At 61.0% G+C, this 20495-nt stretch overlaps 1 protein-coding gene across 1 annotated transcript in view; it reads left to right on the plus strand.

The window, feature by feature from the left end:
- The window catches only part of RBFOX3 (RNA binding fox-1 homolog 3), a 318610-nt gene that overhangs the window by 289637 nt on the left and 8478 nt on the right, over positions 1 to 20495 (plus strand). The window contains exons 4-8 of the mRNA XM_088829440.1: positions 7263 to 7517; positions 13904 to 14041; positions 16107 to 16160; positions 16999 to 17091; positions 18633 to 18693. Coding sequence (XP_088685566.1) covers positions 7296 to 7517; positions 13904 to 14041; positions 16107 to 16160; positions 16999 to 17091; positions 18633 to 18693 — 568 coding nt within the window. The 5' untranslated portion in view covers positions 7263 to 7295. The remainder of the gene's footprint in view (positions 1 to 7262; positions 7518 to 13903; positions 14042 to 16106; positions 16161 to 16998; positions 17092 to 18632; positions 18694 to 20495) is intronic.

Here is a 20495-nt window from a genome sequence, read left to right on the forward strand (position 1 = left end):
ACCAAGGAACAACTAAAGTGGGTAGAGTGTCGTGGACTCTTCACACCCTTGGAGGGTCAGCAAGGGGCGGACAAGTCCATGGGCTGCAGTTGTGCAGGCACGGGGTGGAAGTTTCCAGAAGGCAGGTTTCAGCTCTGCCCATGGAAGAGCACCCCGGCAGAGCTGCTCCAGGAGGGAAGGAGCCTCCACGCTGGTGAACATGCATCGCTGGGCTCGCTTGGACAGAGCCTGGCGGGTACCCGTAAGGGCACAGAGATGAGAGTCACTGTCTGGCGGGCCGGGTCGGGTGTCACCCGTGGTCACCTCCCGTCTAAGGCTCAGGGATTGAAGGCGTCTTGGGTTTGCTCGGGATGCAGACTCCTCAGTGTTCAGAGGTTTGGGGCACAGCCTCACACGTGCATGCCCTGGGATGGGGAGGGCAGGACCATACTGCTCCCAGGCTGGGAGGTCAGACCCCTGAGGTGCCCTGGCTCAACCATCACTGGGGACTTAAACCCACATGTCCTGCCTACCAGCAGTCAGCCCCTAAGTCAGCTGCCTCCTCTTCTGACACTGATGGGCACCAGGGAGGCCTCGAGAACGACCCAGCGATGCTCACAGGGGGTCCTCTGCACCGGCCTCTTCTGGAAATCAACTGTCCTGTTCTCCTGGTCCTGTGAATTGTCCCACCCGGCATGAAGGCTTGGGCTTGGCCCCTGTTCCTGGCTTAGGGAGGCGACATCTGTCCCCGCTGTCCTGGGAACATGGGCGGTGCCCTGCGCACACAGGCACAGCATCAGTCCAGCCTGTGTACCTCCTGTGTGTCCCCGGTGCCAGGCAGCAGAGGCTCAACTGATGCCAGTGACCTGGGTAAAGATTGGTATTAGGGGGGCGTGGCTGTGAAGGTGGTGGTGGGGTCCCCTCTCCTCTCAGGACAGGTGAGCCATGTCCAGAGTGGGACAGGCAGATCACACACCTACCCGTCTGGTCCTTGAAGCCGGTGGTTCTGCCGCACTCCCCTCCTCCACCCTGTCTGGAAGCCGGCTTTGCCCAGAGGTGGTGGAGAGATGGCACAGTGCCCAGCCTTTGCCGCCGGCCTGCCTTCCTTCTGCAGCCTGGCCTGCAGACCAGGCCCACCGCGCCCTCCCTCCCGGGGTGAGGAGTCTGGGCAGCAATTAGCCTAATTGTCGTGGAGGGGCTGGGAGCAGATAGATCCCCTAGGGGACTGTGCTGGGAGGGGCTGGGAGGGCCTCTGTCTGCTGCTGCTTTGGCTCTTCCCTGCCCCCAGCACCCGGCTCCCTGAACATCCTGCCCAGCGCATCCCACACAGAGGGGACCCTCCCCCCGGAAGACAGGAGCTCACTGGCCAAGGCCTGAGTGCACAGATTTCCACTGGGCCGGTGATGTGGGCAGAGACACTTGGGGGAGTCTTAGCTCTAGATCTTAAAGATGAAGGGCCCTCCTGCCTAGCCCCTGCCTCCAGGCGGATGAGTCCCTGTCCCCTTTCCACAGACTAAGAGGTTAGGCTGTGCAGAGTCACCTAGAAATGGAGGCATTGAGTCTGCGCTCAGGGTCTGGTGCCAAAAGCAGGCCTACCCAAGGTACAGGAGCAGAGAAAAGGCCATTAGCTGCAGGCCCTCCCTGAGAGGCTGGCTGGGCTATCCCTGGTCAGAGCCCCTCACTGCCCATTCCTGGGGCTGGCCAAGCCCTTCCATCTCATACCACCGTGTCATCAGGACCCAGCAGGGAGCGGGTGGCTCACTGGCTCTAGGATAACGTGAGTTTATTTACACGGAGACTTTGCAGAGGTGTCTGGAGGAGAGCGGAACCATAAAGAAGACTGAACACTGAAGAATTGATGGTTTTGAACTGTGGTGCTGGAGAGGACTCTTGAGGGTCCCTTGGACTGCAAGGAGATCAAACCAGTCAATCCGAAAGGAAGTCAACCCTGAATATTCATTGGAAGGACTGAAGCTGAAGCTCCAATACTTTGGCCACCTGATACGAAGAGCCGACTCATTAGAAAAGACCATGATGCTGGGATGGATTGAAGGCAGGAGGAGAAGGGGACGACAGAGGATAAGATGGTTGGATGGCATCACCGATTCAATGGACATGAGTTTGAGCACACTCAAGGAGTTGGTGATGGACAGGGAGGCCTGGCATGCTGCAGTCCATGGGGTCGCAAAGGGTCAGACACGACTGAGCGACTCAACAACAGCAATAACTGGAGGACGGGCTGGAGGGACCACCAGGAACAGTGCAGGACCCCAGACTGACAGTGACAGAGCTGTTACCACCTCAGGCCTAAGGAGGAAGCAGCAATAGAACCGAGAAGATTGGAGGGTCCTGGAGAGGCCCCTCCCTTGAGTCTGGATCCCCTCTGGTCTGGGAGAGATCCAGCCCGAGACAGCCTCCCAGGGAGAGAGCAGGGGAATGAATACCCGAGACTCCCCCACAGACTCTGGAAACCAGAGGACTGAGCCCTCGCCCCACCTTCACAGCCAACCACACACCCTCCCCTGACATCACCCCTCCTCTTGAATCAGTCTCCTCTCTTGTGTCCATGGCCCCCAGTTCCCCTTTGTCAGATGAGCGAACTTTGCTCTCTAGAACTTACTGCCTTCCAGCCATCATTACTGCTGACTTAGAATGGCCAGTTCCTCTTGGGCCAGAAACCCCTCATGGCAATGAAAAGAGTGGTCAGTCAGAGCCAAGAAAAAAGAGTGTGTCTGGAGAGAGACGAGGGGCCACACAATGAGCACTGTCGAGGGTCAGGTCAGATGAGGGCTGGGGGCTGACCCTTAGATGGTCAACATGGCAGAGGTGGGGACCTTGCCCAGGGCAGTTTCAGGGAATGGTGCCTGGGAGAGTCTGCCAGGGGTGGGATGACAAGGGGACGGGAATAAAGGAGTTTAGGCTGCAGGTCTAGGCGACTCATTCAAGAGCCTTTGCTCTGTAGGGAGGCAGTGCATGGGGTTTGTAGCTGACAAAGCTGAGTGGTGAAGGAGGGTTTTCTTTCCCTATCATGGGAGCCAGTCAGCGAATTGCCAGAGCTCTGAGTACATGCTGGTGAGAAGCACTGGACACCTGTGTGCACGGAAGTGACCGGTTAGAAATGGGAGCAGAGATGGGAGGGAAGGCCAGCGGTGGGACAAGGCAGGAAGGTGAACAAGTGAGCATGGACATAGCCTTCCGTTTCCACGGGAAATAAAAGCACGGTCATCGCCAAGGAGGAGAACATTGGCGCGTGGTGGGAGGGTTGGGGAGGAAGAGGGAAATGGTCAGCGAGTGGCAGATCCAGGCAGAGGACAGTGATCTCAGGAAATCGGGCTGATTTTGTGCTTTTTCCCAGAGTGTGGGCCACGGAGTGGAATGGGCAGAGCTGCTCTTAGCAATTTGCCAGGCAAGTGTAGCGACAGGAGAGACAGGTTTGCAGAATGGGTGGGAATAAATGACTTGACCATGGTCTTTCAGCTTTTAACTCATCTGTCCATCTACTCATCCACTCCCCTTTCATCCATCCATTCTCCTTTCATCTTTATATCCATCTTTTCATCTGTCCATCTATCTACCCATCAGCCCCTCTGTCTGTCAGTTCTTCCATTCGTCCGTCCACGCATCAATCCTTTCATCCATCCACCCAGCCAGCCATCTTTTTACCCAGCCAGCAGTCTTTCCCTCTGTCTTTTCATTCATCCATCCACCCACCCTGTGTGCGTTGAAACTTCCAAGTGCAGCAGAGTGCTGCGCTGAGTGCAGGGGTGTGGGGATGGGGGGCAAGTGAGGGAATTCACGATCCCTGGGGAGCCACACTAGTTCACAAACTGCTCTGAAATCACCTGAAGCCATGAGACCTGGCCCAGCAGGGGGACTCTGCCCAGCTCACGCCACCAAGCCCAAGCCCTTCGTTGTGGCTCCAACAGACCCAAGAAGAAGGAAGAAAACGAAAGTGACAAACACTGTGCAAACCTCTGTGTGCAGGGCACCTGGACGCCCGCTTAGGGTGGACGTGACACTCACTGCTATTCCATCCAGGTCTGCTCTTGGGGCTGTCAGCATGGGCTGCACTTCAGAATCTCGTGAGAAAGTGTAGTTGTGAAGTTTCACTGCCCCGGTGTGCGTCCCAAGTATGGGTTGTGCAGCCTAGGAAAAGGCCACTCATGGAACCACAACCACTATACATGGGCGTGGAGGAGATGCAGGGCAGGGGTGTCGAGAATTGCCCAGGACCCACTGACACACCAGAGGTGATCACTGCAGACGGAAGGCGTACTCAGAGCAGATAAACAGTGACCTGGGGCCAGTGGGTGGATAAGACAGGGGATCAGAGCTCTCCACGTGCTCTCCAAGGTCTCGACTCTCACAGGGCGGTGGAACCTCACCTCCCCCTAGACCCCCAGGCATGGCTACAGTTCTGCACAAGGAGCAGGGAGCCAGGTTTAGGAGCTGGCAGCCCAAGCCATACAGGTCCCTCTACCTGAGCTTTATTGGCTGGGAAATGGGAGCTCACTGTCCACCTGGTAGGTTGGAGGAGATGCAATGAGGTCACGTCTGCAGAGCAAACAGCACCGTGCGCTCAGACGCGCTGACTTCATGATGTCACAATGGCGCTGGAGGTGCCCGTCCCTCAGCGGCCTCCTGCCCGCCCCTGGCCCTCAGGACCCCAAACACCCCTCCCGCCACCCCCACCGTGTCACAGGTTCCCCTGACAGTCTGGGCCCTGGGCTCCAGCGCGGGGGAGCCCTGCAGAGGGGGAGACTGGCAGCTGTCCCTCTGCCAGGACAGGACCAGAGAGGAGGGCGCTGCGGAGGGTCGCGGGGCGGGGGGAGGGGAGGGAGGAAGCAGACAGGAGAGCAGCCTCCCTTTCCTAGAGCCTCGGAGGAGGTGGGGAAGAGGGGGCGCTGGCAAGATGTAAGTTAGCGAAGGTTCTAATCAAATATTTATCAGTTAATTGATCTCCGGAGGCTGCGGACAGCGCGCTCCCCCTCACCCGGGCCTTTCCACACTCCTGCCTGGCTCTCCGCTTCCCTCCGCTCCTCACCCTCCCCTCCCTCCCTGCCTCTCCTCCGCCATCCTGGAGCCTGGGTGCTCCTCCACCCCTGCGAGCCTCCCGCCTCGCGGGCCCCTCCTCCCTCCTTCTGAGCCCACCCCGGGTCCCGCTGGGCCGGAGCCAGAGGACCGACCAGCGTGTTGGCCGACTGGGTGATGGGGCTTCTGGGTTACTTGGGAGCAATGAAGCGCGGGACCCTCTAGTGAGGGGCGGGACCCTCTAGTGAGGGGCGGGACCCTCTAGTGAGGGGCGGGACCCTCTAGTGAGGGGCGGGACCCTCATGAGTGTGTGCATGCGCCTGTATCCGTCCACTTGTCAGGGGCGCGGTCTGCCCCAGTTTCTGCAGAGAGGGGAAGGACCTTGGGGCTTCCCCAAGGAGGAAGCGGGGACGAGACCTCTTGTTTCGTGTTGGGTCGCCCAGAAGTGAGGGCCGTCAGCACCGAGGCGGAGGCTGGCATTGGGAGGGTTAGGGGCAGGGTGGAGCTGGGCCCTGGGCTGACGTGGGGGCCTGCGGTCGCTGGCTAGAAGGGAGGTGGGCAGGCAAGCAGACCGTGGCGGTGGGGCAGGGGTCTGGTCTAAAGGTGGAACACCGCGTCTTCTGTTCGGTCTCCGTTGGCCTCCTGTGGCCAGTCCCCTTGGGCCACCTCCCCGGCTCATGATCAACTCAACATCTGGGGAGTCGAACTCTCCCATCAGACAGCAGACCCTACCAGGGCAAGGACTACCCATCCTGCTCCCCACCAGAATCACGAGCCCGGCACCCCAGCTTCCCAACACACAGTCTGGGGTGAATAAATAGTCACCAATTGAAGGAACAGTAGTGAGCAAGTCGGGCGTGCCTGCTAGAAGAAGTACCTGTCTCAGGGTGGGGAGACTCTTAAAACTGAGGTCAGACACGCGGAGGTTGATGGGGGTGGACACGGGAGCACACATGAGGTCCCCCCTCGGCAGGGCACTGGGAAAGCAGTCAACCGTCCCCGTGCATGCAATGGTCCTCCACGCTGTGGGGGCTCCTCCTGCGAGAGGTGACCCCTGTCCTTCCAGGTGGTGAGGCCCCTTCTCCCCCAGAGGCACCCTCAGAAGGCCAGGGGGTGCCTCCCCTGCTCACAGTGGCTGCTGACCGCCTGCCCCCTAGTGTGTGTCCACAATGAGGGTTGGCCAGAACACTAGTCCCCTCCCCTGAACCCACAAGGGACCCCAGTCCCTTCTCTGAGGCTGAGACTTTTCTACCAGGGCTTTTCTTTGTACCCAAAACCAGTGGTTCTCAAAGTCCCCAGACTTGGGGAGGAGGTCTGGGGTGAGCTGAGAATCTGCACTGCTGACCAGACCCCAGAGGATGCTGATGCTGCGGGTCCCAGCACCCGATTTGGAGAACCACTGTCCTTGGGGTGCTTCCAGGCCTCGCCAAGGGCTTCTCAGAGCCCCGGGTTGGCTGGGGTCAGCATCGAGGGAATACATTTCCCCCTGGAGCAGCAGACCTTTGAGGGTGGGAAGGATCACTGGGACATCTTGGGGATCCTCGAGACGGAGGCCAGAACCCTCTGCCCCACAGACAGCACCTCACCCTGTGGCCACCATGAAGCCGAGTTGTACGAGGCTGCATGTCTTCATGATCAACTGCAGTCCTCCCTTCTGCAGGCTGTGGATCATGTCCTCTCACACCTGCTTTACTGATGAGAAAACCGAGGCTTAAAAAAAAAAAAGCCTTTCTCAGGCCAGATGGAGGGGGTGTGGCCATCCAGGGCCAAAGGCAGCATCCTGGTGCTGCTGGAAGGTTCTGCCTCTCGACTGGGCCCATGTCAGTCTCCTGGTGCGGAAGGTTTCACAAGCCATCACCGCTGGGGGACCCTGCGTAGAGGGTACACGGGGCCACCCTGAGCTATTTCTTACAGCTGTGTCTGCCTACAGTTATCTGGAAATGTTTAATTATTTTTAAAATTCGGTGGATTAAAAATAAACCTTTAGTGTGCTCGGACCTGACAAATTCACACAAGTGGCCTCAAATCCAGGGGTGTCTCGCCGCAGACCTGGGCTCCCCTGAATGCCCCTGGCAGCCCAGCTGTGAGCTGGTTGCCCCGTGCTGGGGGAGCACGCCCCCGTCCCAGGCGGCCTGGACAATGCTGCTGAATATCCAGTTCGGGACCACAGGGCCTCCCGGAGAGGGGCCAGTCAAAGGAGGTGGAGTCCCGGCCACACCGCGGTCTAACCAGCCTTGCTCTCTCCTCCGCAGGGCAATCAGGACGCCACGGCTCCGCCTGAAGCGATGGCCCAGCCCTACCCCCCGGCCCAGTACCCTCCTCCGCCACAGAACGGCATCCCCGCCGAGTACGCCCCGCCCCCACCGCACCCCACGCCGGACTACTCGGGCCAGACCCCGGTCCCCCCGGAGCATGGCATGACCCTGTACACACCAGCACAGACCCACCCGGAGCAGCCGAGCAGTGATACCAGCACACAGCCCATCACAGGGGCCCAGACGGTGCCGGTAAGGGCCCCCCAGCCCCGGAATTCCAGGGGGCCGGGCCTCGGGGCCTGCGAATGGAGAGGCAGTCCATTGCAGGGGTGTCTCCGCCCCCAGGAGGGCGCTCCCAGCCTTCCGGCTCTTCACCATAGAATCTTTCTGGTGGGCAGATGCCACGCAGGGGGCCCCCCTCTGCCTCCCCTAGCCATAACTTCAGGCTAGCTCTCACCTCATCTGGGAGATGGAGCGTGACCTCAACCATCAGTGACCTGTTAATGGGAAGCGAGAGAAACGGCCAGGTGGAGGCGGGGGGGGGGGGGGGGGGGGGCCTGGGCTCTCCCGGAGTCCCGGGTTGGCGGGGGGGGGGGGGGGGGGGGGTGGGGGTGGGGCCGGCAGCGGTGAGGGGGGCGGGGATGGGGGTGGCTGGCGGCAGGGAGCAGAGGCCCGGAGCCCCTCAGAGCTGTCTCGGGTTGCAGGCCCTCCTATCATTTCTAATCACTTGTAATCTACCTGCTTGGCTGCCCTCCAATCAGATAGCTTCAATTATGTGGTTGTGATGCAGTTCCAAGGATAAAGTGCTGAGCCCGGCACTTCTTGGAGATTTCCTGATAGCCAAGGATCACACCCAGGAGTGGCCGCTACCCCTGGCCCGCCTGGGGTGGCGCCCTGTGGAGGAAGCCCCTCTGGAGACCAGGCTGCTGCATCCCCGCCCCCAGCTCCCTCTGTTGCATTCTCTGTGGGCCCGCGCCCTGCTGAGCTCTTGGACTCTGGGTTCATCAAGCCAGCCCTGCTGGCCCGGTGCCAGTGCTGACTGGTGGGGGCCAGGCGGGAGGCCAACATGCCCTGCACCGCCCTCCTGATGGGTGCCCCGCTCCGTGTGCCGCCTCAGCCTCTTAACCCAGCCTGGCTCCCGCGGTGTACCCCTAAATGTGGATATCACCTTCCCTCACCGTGTGGGCAGCATCATCCGAATTCTGGGGAGAGCACCCACCCACGCTGGCCCCCACGGGCTGGACCAAACCCTCCTGCCTGCTTGGAGCGCTGCCGGACCTGAGTCTGCGCCAGAACCATCAGTCTTCTCGATTCTCCCAGCGTCCCTGCTGCAGGGTGTCCCCCACAGATGCCCCCCAGGGTTCCATGGATGAGAAGGGCAGTGTCCACGGGTCTCAGCACAGGGAGCCAAACCATACTTCCCTGGCCACTGCCGCTTCTCACACCTCAAACTGGGACCTGCATGTGCTCAGAAAAGAGAGCCAGAGGGAGGGAGCCAGAGGGGTCCCTGTGAGGAGGTCACCACCGGCCGGCCAGTCTCTTTTCTGATGGACAACAGCAGATGGGCTGAGTCTGGGGAAACCTCTCATGACCTCCTTGGGAGCAAACGCTGACACCGCCCCGCCCCCCCCGAAGCAAACCCAGGAGACAAGATGACCAGACTGGCCGCTGACACAGGAGGCTGAGACCTCTGACACCTTCACAGCACAGACAGGCCTCCTGGGCCGCCTGACGCAGCTTCACCGCCACCCATACAGAACCATCTTCCTTTGGCCGACTTCTGCAGGGGCCTGCTTATGCCAGGCCCCGAGCCAGCACGGGGCTGCACAGGAAGAAGGGCCTGACCCTATGCCACGGGGGGCATCATTTCCCACCAGTCACGGACATTACATGGGCCCCTTCTACTCTGCGAGAGTCTGCGGCCCCGGAGAGGACCCAGGAGTCTCAGAGAGAAGCCAACTGAGATGTGAGAGCCTCACTGCTCGGTTAAATGCCCCCCTCCCAGGAAAGTGCCTAGGCCAGAGAGTTGCTGAGCCCGATACCAGGCAGCCTTGGCCTTCCTTTATCCACGGGGGTGCGCTTCAGGTCCTGGGAGGGGGTGAGTCTGCTGCTCTTCCCCTGGGATACCGAGATAGAGGCCCCTCAGGTGGAAGTTACTGGACTAGCCGATGATCTCAAAGACACTCAGAATTGCCCAGCAAAGACTTCAGCCGCCACTGCTGCAGGGCGTGGATGCTCCGATCCAGAGTGTTTCTTCCAGCAGAGGCTTCGCCCCTTGGAAGGAGCTGAGGAGGGTGGCCATTGCCTGCCCTGCTCGAGGATTCCAGGAGTCACTTCTCTTCAACAAACTCTTGGTCCTCCTAGCCCTGCTGCTCGGCTGTCTTACATCCATCCCGGATCAGGCCTGCGTCACTTCCCAGAGCCTCCTCTTGGCCTTCCCCAAGCAGCCTGGTATTAGAATCGGGAGGTACGGGGCGGCAGGCAGTGTAGGCTCCAGCTTGTGTCTGTCTCGTCCCTGTGGATTCCGTTTGTCATCACGGTGTCATCTACGTTCTTTTATCAAAAGGCAGCAGGGGACGCAGAGTGACTGGGGCTGCTGATGGAGCAGGCCCGCCTCACTACTCTGCAGGACCCCCTGGGGGGACAGGTTGGGGACCGCCTCCCGAAGCTACCTCATTCTTGCAAGGTTTTACGGGGCCCCCTGCAGGTGTCCTCCCCACCCACCTGTCCACCCTGTGTGGCGAGACAGCCACAGGGACGTCCTCTCGGAAGCTCCACCTGGAGCAGCAGCCTTCCGTCCTCTGCACTCTTGGCTCTTGGGACTTAAGAGAACGGGGTGGACTGTGGTTGGAATACACCACCCAAGGATGCTGCCCCCACGCAGGCAGGGTGTGAGCAGATGGCGCCATCAGCATCGATGCACCACGAGCGGCGGCCAGCAGAGAGTTCCCGGAGCATGGCGTCATTCAGAGTCCAAAGAGGACACACAGCTCCACCTGAGGTCCTGAAGAAGGCTTCATGAGTGGATGGCTCGAGGCCTCATGGGGAGAACACCTCCTCCGAGGCTGGCTCACCACCCACCAGGGGCGAGTCATGTCAGGCGAGCAGCCGACGGTCATTGCGTGGGTAACGAGGAGGTCTTGGAGGCCCGAAGACGAGGGAGAGGGGGCCGCAGAGAAAGAGGGTTTCCTGGAGCTGCTTCCTCTGTGTGGCATCACCCAGCCTTGGTTCTGTCCCAGTGACGGTCCCCGGGTCCGGGCCTGATGCCTGCCTCCCCGCTGGACCTACTGACCCTGTCCAGGGCCCTCTCGGCCTCTCCCAGTGCTGGGCTTGGGGAGGCCCAAGCGAAGGGGGCTGCAGACTCTTTGGAGGGTGCAAGGATGGGAGGTGCGCTGTCCCATGCAGAGGGACCAGGTGCTGCCTTGAAAGGGGATGAGGACCGTGTCACCACGTGGGCTAAGATGACATGGAAATGAGGAGGACGCAGGAGCAAAACGGCCGAGAGCAGCTGGGGAGGGAAGGGGTGTTGCTGCTGCTGTTTCTCGTTTCCCTGCACTTGAGAACCAAAGGCAAAGATTGCTTTAAAGAAGAAAAAGGGAAGTGAAGTCCCTCGGAAGGCGGTGCCAGCTGCCCGGACCGCTGTGATAAATGGTGGGAAGGCCTCCGTCTCCCCTCGGGGCAGCGAGTGTGCTGTTACACTCTGGGGTTTCTCCACACATCTTACAATTTCACAGTCATTGAACCCATTTATCTGCCTCTGTTTGCAGCTGTGCTTGGGGCCGAGGGGGGGGGCTTTTCTTACATGTCCTGCCCGCCCCATCACCCTGTCTCTCCCACCTCACCCTCAGTTGCTCCCCTAAGGGCCTTTGAGGTGGGAAGAAGCAGGGGGATCCTGGATCTTGGAGACACACAGTGGGCTCAGTTCTGCTATTAGGAGAGGCCCAAGCGTTGCAGAAAGGACATCCCAGCCTGGCCCCAATGCCCCAGCTTCATCAGTGCCATCCCATGGTGCCCCCTTCCCCCCCCAAGGCTCCCCATCTCTGAGTGTAAGCTGGGTTTCCCCCACCACCACCACCCACCGTAGTCCTGGCCACCGGGTTGCGCTGACCACTGCCCTCTGCTGGCCCAGGGTTAGCATTGCATGCTCCTCTCCCCCCTAGTTTCCCAGATTCGGAGTCTGTGAGTCACCTGTACCCAAGAGCAGCCAAGGGCACAGGTGTGTGAAAGGCACAGGGCAGGGGAGGGTGACAGGGGACACTGGACCCAACCTGACCGCCTCATGGAAAGAGCCACAGCTTGTTGTAGCCAGAGGGCGGGGCCCAGGCTTCTGAAGAATCAGCAGATACACGCCAGTTCTGCCTTGGTCTAGGGGCACAGACGGGCCCTCTGATGGTCACGCCCAAGCTTGCTTCCTACAAAGAAGAGTGCAACAGGGAGGAGGACAGCTGGAGAGGGGCTGAGCGGTTGGGCATCTCTAGGTCCTGGGCTTGGAGGAGAGGAGCCCCCAAATGTCCCCCAAAAGCCCAAAGGCAGCTGCCCCGATTTGTCCGTCAGGAACGAGGGCATGTGCAGGCCAGACCAGGTGCCTTGGAGCCCTGCCACCTCATTCCCCCTGACCAGCTGTTCCTCCCCAGACTGAAGGGGGGCTCCTGGGTGTCAGCACTTGTTGGTGAAGCCCCAGGAAAAGCACAAAATCACCTGCAGCCCTACACTTGGCTCAGAGAACACACACTCATCAGAAATGGGCCTGCCATGCATGAGGTGGCCAGCCTGCTGAACCCCAGGTCACACATGTCCCCCCAGGCACACTAGAGGATGGTGGTTTCAAACCCACATGTAGGATCGCCGGCCCTGTGCTTCCTCTCAACACAGGAATAGAGAGCTGAGTCTACGGGGCCTTTGAACAGGATACCCCCGCACCCCTGCAGCCCTCCAGACCCCCTCCCGGCTTGCCACCAGGAAGTGTGCCCAGGAGCTGACACCCTATCCCTTCCCATCCTGTCCCCTATGGCATCTGCCACCCTGGGGCCTGGCTGAGCGCAGGAGTTATGGGAGCGGCCCTGTCCTTCCAGAGAGGATGACCTGGGTGGCCATCGAGAGCAGCCACTCAGGAATCCAGAGACAGACCTCCAGCCAGTGGCCTTGGCGAGGGCCAGTCCTCAGCCACCGCACGATGGCTCGGGCATGGTGAGCTCACCCTGCTTACCATCCTGGCTCCAGGAGGCTTGTGGTACTGCCCAGCACTCCTTTGGTGGACAAAACCCACCGGAAGCAAACGGGCAGTTGCCAGCGACCCATGGGGGCCACGCCAGTGCCTCTCCTCTCAGCTGTCCTCGGAGCATGTCTCTGCAGCCCAGCCTCTCTCCACCGGCCACATGGGAGACCCCAGCCGCCAGGACTTCCATTTGTGCAAAGTCTACCCCAGCCTTGAGGACCCTGCCCTTCCCCCTTTGCTCTCTGTAGGAGTATCGGACAGGAGCCAAGCCGCCCGACTGTCACCCGGAATCCTGACCCAGAGGAAGACCACCCAGACAAAGATTCAAATCCAAGCAGTGTACTGGGGAGGTGATCCCAGAAAACCTGGGAAGGGAACCAGGACTTGAGACAGGAAGAGAAAAGAAGCAGTAAAAGATGCTTTCTCAGCCGGTCGTGCCCACAGGGGATGGGGACACATGGCATCGGAGGAGAGCCCCAGAGGGGCCCCAAGTGAGAGAATGGCATCTGTCCGGTCACCCGTTCTGTCATCGGCTTGCTCCTGGACACCAACGCTAAGCGACACACAGAGGCCCGGAGATGCCAGCCCCAGGGTCATGACGAGGCCCCGCGGTGGGCCCTGCCTGCACTCACCATGCCCAGCCTGCCTTTGGCCTGGGTATTCAGCAGGGACCCACCAGGCTGAAGGGCAGCCTGGCTGTGAGCTGGTGGCCTGTCCCCATGGAAGTCCCCAGTGAGAAACCTCACACACGTGCCCAGCCCGCTCGCTGCACCTCACCACCTCGAGGCCTCTTCATGGCCTTGACCTCTCAGGGAGCTGGTTTTGGGGACAGGGCGGGGAGGTGGTCCTTGCTTTCGGCAGCTTTGTTCCCAGAGACCCGAGTCTTTCAGAATCCCTCTGTTGATCAATGTTTGGGTCCAGAATCAGGACCAGCCCTGAGCCCTGGACAATGCAGAGCCCCAGAGCAGGGCTTGAAGAAGAGGCGGTCTGGGGGTGGCCTCCCTGGTGGCCACATCCCTACTGATGTGTGTGCCACGAGTGGCTTCCGAAAGCTCTGCACTTTCTCATCAGGCTGGAAACCCCGAACGTTCCCTGTCCTCCCAGAGCTCAGGCTGTCAGCGGGGTACACGCACGACCTCAAGAACTGTGATAGCCAAGGGGCCACCGAGGCCGGGCATCAGTAGGCACGCTGAGCCACAGGGTGGGAGAGTGCGCTGGGCCAGGGAGGCCTCGCCTGGTGATGGCCTCACAGACGCTGTTCGGGGAGAAAGCCCGGAAGTGGGCCCTCTGGGGTTGAAGTGCTGCTATGAGTCCTGTGAATCCTGGGCAGGGGGAGTCCACGGGGCTTGGTGTCTAGATCCTCCCCGGCTATGGGGTGGGAGCAGAAGTGGGGCACCTCCCAGCCCGGGTCCTCTCCCCACAGCAGACAGATGAGGCGGCACAGACGGACAGCCAGCCACTCCACCCCTCCGACCCCACAGAGAAGCAGCAGCCCAAGCGGCTACACGTCTCCAACATCCCCTTCCGGTTCAGGGACCCCGACCTGCGGCAAATGTTCGGGGTGAGTGTGTGCGGCCCCTCCATCTGCCCCCCCACCCCCAGTGCGGCCCCAGTGTCAGAACAGCCCCCCGTTTCCCACATCCCATTACCCTCTGGGTCCAGCCCCACATGACCCGAGCCTGCAGGATGGGAGGGGGGAGGCAGGACGCAGGCTCCAGGGAGGGACCTGCATGACTCACCCCCAACCCCAGGCGTCCCTGGTGGCTCAGCTGGTAAAGAATCTGCCTGCAATGCGGGAGACCTGGGTTCGATCCCTGGGTTGGGAAGATCCCCTGGAGAAGGGAGAGGCTACCCACTCCAGTATTCTGGCCTGGAGAATTCCATGGACTGTATAGTCCATGGGGTCACAAAGAGTCAGACACAACTGAGCGACTTTCACTTTCACCCCAACCCCTTGCCCCTCAGGCCCACGCGGGTGCCAGTTGCATTTATCATTATGCTGTTGAGGGCTCCAGAGACCTCTGTGCCCAGAAGGGCACCCAGCCTCCTGGCCCCACACCCAACAGCCCCTGCCTGTCCGGTGTGCCTGGGGCCCGGCCTGGGTACTTGACATCTCTGGGCCTGCAGCCCCCAGGACCCGGGGGCTGGGGCAACAAGGAGCCCACACTACGGGAAGCCAGTGAGCATTCCATCCCTGGATTCTCCCGGTCTGTTCCCAGACTATCTGTAGGATCCCGGCAGGAGGCTCTTAAGTCCTGCAGTGACTTTATTCTGCCACGTGATTTGAGCCCCTAGCAGGTGCTGATGCCCTCTTAGGGCTGGGGCTGCCCTGTGGGCGGGTAAGAGGGCAGCAGCCCGGGTTCAGCCCCAGCCGTGGAGGACACGTGCTCCCAGCCTGTGCTCTCTCCCTCCTTCCCGTCTCCCACTCCAAACTCTCCTTCACCTGCCTGCCCCGTGCCCACTCCCCACTTCCGCCTCAAGTCCAGCAGACTCTGATCCCTGAACCCAGCCCTCCCCTCATGCCGCCCTCAGCTGGGATTTGTCAGGTAAACGGGAGGTGGCCTCGGGATGGGGCCAGGGCCCGTTAGATTGGGGTGACACCCAGTGGGGTGTGGGTGGAATTTAGAATCATCGGAAGATAAGGATACTACCCACTCTCGGCCTGGGCCTGGCAGCTGCCAAACTTCTCTGAGCCTGGAGCCCTGACTTAAAGCAGCTGGTGTGGGTCAGTTCACTCGGATGCCATTTCTGTCCCTACATCATGGGTCTCAGCACACTCTGTCCCTACGGGCCACCCACGAGCACCCCCAGTCCCTGCAGAACCATCAGCCCACTTTACCTGCATCCCAGCTGCGCCTCCTCCCTCCCTAGCACTCAGCAGGGTTGGCACTGCCTCACCGTCTGGCTCTGTGTCGCCTCCTGAACGTTACGGGATGAAGGGGAATCTCCAGTTGCATGTCCTGGAGGCCCCTTAGGACCTCAGCTGGCGTTTTAGGGGACTTAATCCCCAGCTTCCTGATCTCAAGTGCCGTGAGAGGGACAGGGCTACCCCTTGAGGATCCCAGGCCAGCGATGGGGCAGGAAGGGGTTAGCCGAAGTGTCTGGGCCCAGCTGACCAGTATGTCCCAGGCAGACAGAGGGGCCTGGGGTCACTGCCCTCTGCACCCCACATAGCCCAGCCCCCAAACAGCACAGGCAGCAGGCAGCTGCCAGGAAGGACCCTGTGCCTCTTCCGGGGGTTCCTCTATGGACCAGCACCCCACCTTTGGGGAAGGGCTTATCCAAAGCCCTGTATCCACGTGTGTGAATCAGGGCCAGCTGTCAGCAGCTAGGGGCAGAGTCCAAGCAGGGAGAGAGAGGAACGCTGGTGACATGCGGGTGGGGCAGGTGTCCTGGTAGGAGAAGCTCTCTGCACGGGAAAGTGGGGACCACCCCCGCAAGGCTATGCACGTCCCTGCAGGAGGTGGAAAGGGCCACCCCATCCCGCCCCGCTCCCCCGCCCCCCGCGGGAGCAGAGGACCAGACGGAGGCAGTGGGCAGCGGTCCCCGTGGAGAGCCGGCGAACCGGGCCGGCGGTCTTAACCCACCCTCTCCTGTCTCTCCCACCCCCATCTCTGTCTCTGCAGCAATTCGGAAAAATTTTAGACGTGGAGATCATTTTTAACGAGCGGGGCTCCAAGGTGGGTGCCGCCCAGAGGCCGCCACCATTACAGCGCCCGGCTGTAGGTCCCGCCAGGCTAACGTGTGAAATGTGCCTTTCCGCCCTGGAGAGCTCCGAGCCTGAGGACCCCTGAGCGACACGGGTGCTTGTACTCCCCGCTCCTCCGCCCGCCCCGCCCTCCCCACCCCGCTGTCTGTGTTGTCGCTGCGCTGCCGCGGGTGCTTCCTTCTCTCTAAGCCGCCGGGACCTCTCTGTCTGCACTCGGAGAGCCCCCACCCCTGGGCCTGGGCCCCTCCCCAGGCTGCGAGCTGCTCCCCTGGGGCCAAAGGCCTTCTTGGAGCTGCCCCCCACCCCCCCCGCCCGGGGCTTGAAGGGCGGCAGGGGGCAGGCGGGAGGGTGCCAGCTCCTGGATGGGAAGATTGCGCCCCTCCTCAGGCTCCCCGGGGTGAAGCTGGGTGAGGCTGCCCCCACTGGGTCCTTCAGAAGCCCAGCCTTGGGCACCGCCCCCTCCCAGGTGGGCTTAGGGCAACAGTTCTGGCCCCTGGTCAGGTCAGCATCTCTTTTCCAGCTTTAGCCTGTCCCCTCAGGTGCCAGGCGGTCAGCTCAGGCCTGGTTCAGGCCAGGCCAGCAGCTGCCCCCGCCAGGGGCCGTACCCCTCCTGGGCATCCTGCCAGTGGAACCAGGACAGACCTCTGAGTCTCCTCCAACTCACCTGACTCAAGCCCTCTCTCTCTCTCTCTCTACCCGCCCCCGTTGCCCTGCCCCCTCCCACCCACGCCCCACCCCCGCACACCTCTTTTTTTTCCTTTTTCTCATCCTGTGTCTTTCTCTCCATGTCTGTCCTTCTCCGCTCACAGGGTTTTGGGTTTGTAACTTTTGAAACTAGCTCAGATGCTGACCGAGCCCGGGAGAAGCTGAATGGGACGATCGTAGAGGGCCGGAAAATTGAGGTGCTCAGATAAGTGTGCTGCAGCAGGGACGCCCTTGAGAACCGTCTCCGGTCACCCCGGGGCCCCCCACTCAGCCCCGCCGCTGCCCTGCAGAGAGCCGGGCCAGGGTCCCCGGGGCGGGGCCATGCTGAGGCTGGAGCTGAGCCCACCACCTGCCGCCCCCTCTTGGATCTCGATCTCAGGCTCACCCAAGGGCCCCACACCCTGCCCCCTCCCTCTCCTTCCCATGGGGCTGGAGAAGCCCCAGAAGTCATCTCTCTGAGGCTTGGCAGCTCCAAGGACCTCAGCCAGCCCAGTCTGCCCCTAGTTGGGAGGGGATCATTAACCACCCACCCCGGCCACGCTCACCAAGGAGCAACAGCTGCCCCATTTGCCCCCTCCCCACGCTGCCCCATCTTGCCATTTGCCCTTTGCTTTCATGCCCCAGAGAGCGGGTAGCAGGGTGCGGCAGAGGAATGGATCCAGCCCAGAGGAGCAGAGGGGAGAGGAGGCAGGGTCCTCCTGACACTCAGCCAGCCTCTTCCCCGGGTCCACTGGCACCCTGCTCTGTGCTGTGGTTCTGCTGTCTGGGAGCTGGGCTTCCCAAACAGGCTCAGCAGTGAGGGCGGCCATAGAGGAGGGCTCAGTGGCCAGTGCAGAGCCATAGGAAGAACGGTGGAAGGCTTGGGGGTGGGTGTGGGGGACGCTTCTGGAAGCGGAACGAATGCTACAGGCACTGACCACCGCTGGGCTCCAGCTGAGTGTCCGGCAACACTCGAGGCTGTGGCCCCAGGCCCCTGGGGCTCACATGGACTTGGGGGGAGGCAGTACGGCCCGGACGCCTCCCTCAAGTTCCCTGCCTGCTCTCTGCTCCCTCCGCAGAGGCCCTCCCCTTCCTTCCTACACCCCCACCTGGCCCTCTGGGCAACCCGACCAGGGCCGTAGATGTCTGGACAGTAGGACCCACTTGGTGCCCACCTGCTCCTCCCCCATTGGCCTTGCCCCCCTCAACAGGCACGTATGCCCCCCCTTAGGAAAAGCTCTCTGCTGGCCTTGAGGGAAGGGGTGCAGCCCCCACAAAGAGGGGTGGCCATCCTGGTGCCCACGACTAGGAAGGTCTCAACAGCTGCCCACGGCAGAGAAGTCTTAGGGATCGGTCTGCTAGCTGCACTGAGAGTGGAGAGTCTACCAGTCAGCTGCTCCCACGGCCGTGGGTTGCCAGAGAGAGGCTGAGCTTCGGTCGTAGGGACAACCGCGTGAAGGGCAAGAGCCAGGGGGAGGGGGGCGAGGCTGGGACCTGGGCAGCATGGGGAGCAGTGGTGGCTCCAGCCCCCTGGGTAGGGCGGGGTGCCTTGGGAGGGAGGAGCACAGGCCGTGGTTGGTGGGAGACTAGGCTTGTGGCAGAAGCTGTCCCTTGCCTCGCCTGGGAGCCCCGGGGGCCTCGTCCCCAGTCCCCACGCCCTCCAAGGCGGCCACAGAGGAGAAGTTCAGAGCGGGACCAGGTGGCCAGTGGGCTGCAGGCTAATGCCCCCCTCAGCCTCTCTCTCTCTCTCTCCGGGCAGGTCAATAACGCCACGGCCCGGGTCATGACCAACAAGAAGACTGCCAACCCCTACACCAATGGTAAGGGGGCCCAGGACCCCCGGGAGGCTGCAGGGGCTGCCCGTGGGGACAGGGGGCCCAGGCCGCTGGAGGCCGACCTCCCAGGATGCTAAGCACCCCCTCGTGCTCTGCTGTGGTCCGAAAGGGGTGGGTCAGTGAGGCGGGGGAAACCGGGGACCACCCTCTTCCCACACAGCTGGTGAGACCCCCATGGGGTGTCCAGCACCCAGAGGCCAAGGACAGGCTTCAGGCACAGGGGGAAGGTGGCCACTTCCTGGATTGTTGCTTATTTTCTAAGCGCCGAGGGAAGCCCGGGCTAGAGGTGTTCAGTATTTTAATGAGTGTGATGACAGACAGACAGTCGCCCTCCCCCAAACCCCGGCCTTAGAAACACTGAAAGGTTGAGACCCAGTTGGCCAAGCGGCCTTGCCCATACCTACCTGGACCTGACTGTAAGCAGAGGTGACCAGTCTTTGAAACGAAACTGCCAATGCCAAATGCTGGCAGCTGGGAGCGGTGGAGGGAAAACTCTTGGCTGGCCACCCTGTGCCTGAACTTCGCCGGGCAAGGAGCTGGTTTGTGTAGCTGGCACCTCGTTGGGGCCTTTTTGAGTTCGCACCTCTTGCCAGGAAGCAGCAGCCTCGCTCTGTCAGGATGGGTCTTCTGGCTTTGCTTCCTACCCCCCAACCCCCAGCAGGAAAGAGTGAATCAAGCCACCCCAAGACTCGCTTGTCCCAGTCTGATCAGATGTGCGTGGAGTCAGGGGACGGGCCAACACAGAAAGCCTGTGCCAGGACTGTGGGCAGACCTACCACCTGACCCGCCAGTCCGGGCCCCCCCAACCTGACCTCCTGGAGTAGGGCTGGGGCTCTGGCCAGACTCCGTTTAGACGAGATTATTGTCACTTCCATCCTGAATTTTTTAATTGAAGGATAATTGCTTTACAATATTGTGTTGGTTTGGGCCATACATCAATGTGAATCAGCCACAGCTATACATGTGTGCTTTTTTGAGGATAACAAAGCTCACATTTTTTCTAAAACTCTGGAGGCTCCCGGGCTTTGCACCTGTGCTGAGCCTGTACTGGGTGTGACTTTAGAGACCCGGTTCTCGGTGCAGGAAGGGAAGCCGCAGACATGTTTACAGGGTCAGGGTGACCCTGGGGGCTGCAGAGCCCCTCCTGAGAGCCACATGCCCCTGCTGTCTGGCATACCTGAGGGTGCCAAGGAGCATGGGATTCAGGAGGGAACCCATCCCTCAATGACTGCATCCTTGGCACGGATGAGCACAGAACCGAAGCCAGTTAAACGACAGAGAGTGGAGAGAGGAAAAAAGCTCTGCCCACTTTGGTGGCAACCACAGTCTCATTACACATCTTTGTGGGTCTGGGCGAGAGTGACAAGGGCTGCTGTGAGCCAGCCCTGCATTCCCTGCAGGTGGCTGTGAGGCCCAGCTCATGGGCTCTGGTGACCAAGGTTTGACTTTGCTTAACGCTCTGGAGAACTCAAATTCATCGTTTGGTCAAAGGGGCAGAAGTTTCCACTGCAGTAAACAAAACTCTCCAGGTTTGACTGGGTGTTACTATTTGCAAAAGAAACAAAGGATCCACCCAGGCGGGTGTCAGGCTGCCTCCGTCATCTGGGGTCCCAGACAGCGAACTGGGGCCAGAGCAACAGGTAGAGGCACGCAGGATTCCAGAACTGGCAGAGGGAAGTGCCAGGACCATCCAAAACAGAAGTGCAGACTCTCAGAAGGGACCAGAGGAGGTGCCCGATGGGACCTGGGGGCTGGACTTGGGTAGGTGGCTCAAGGACTCTGCACCA

This window comes from Moschus berezovskii, chromosome 20 (assembly GCF_049115385.1).
Source record: "Moschus berezovskii isolate FMDL1 chromosome 20, NW_MosBer_1.0, whole genome shotgun sequence".
Lineage (NCBI taxonomy): Eukaryota > Metazoa > Chordata > Mammalia > Artiodactyla > Moschidae > Moschus > Moschus berezovskii.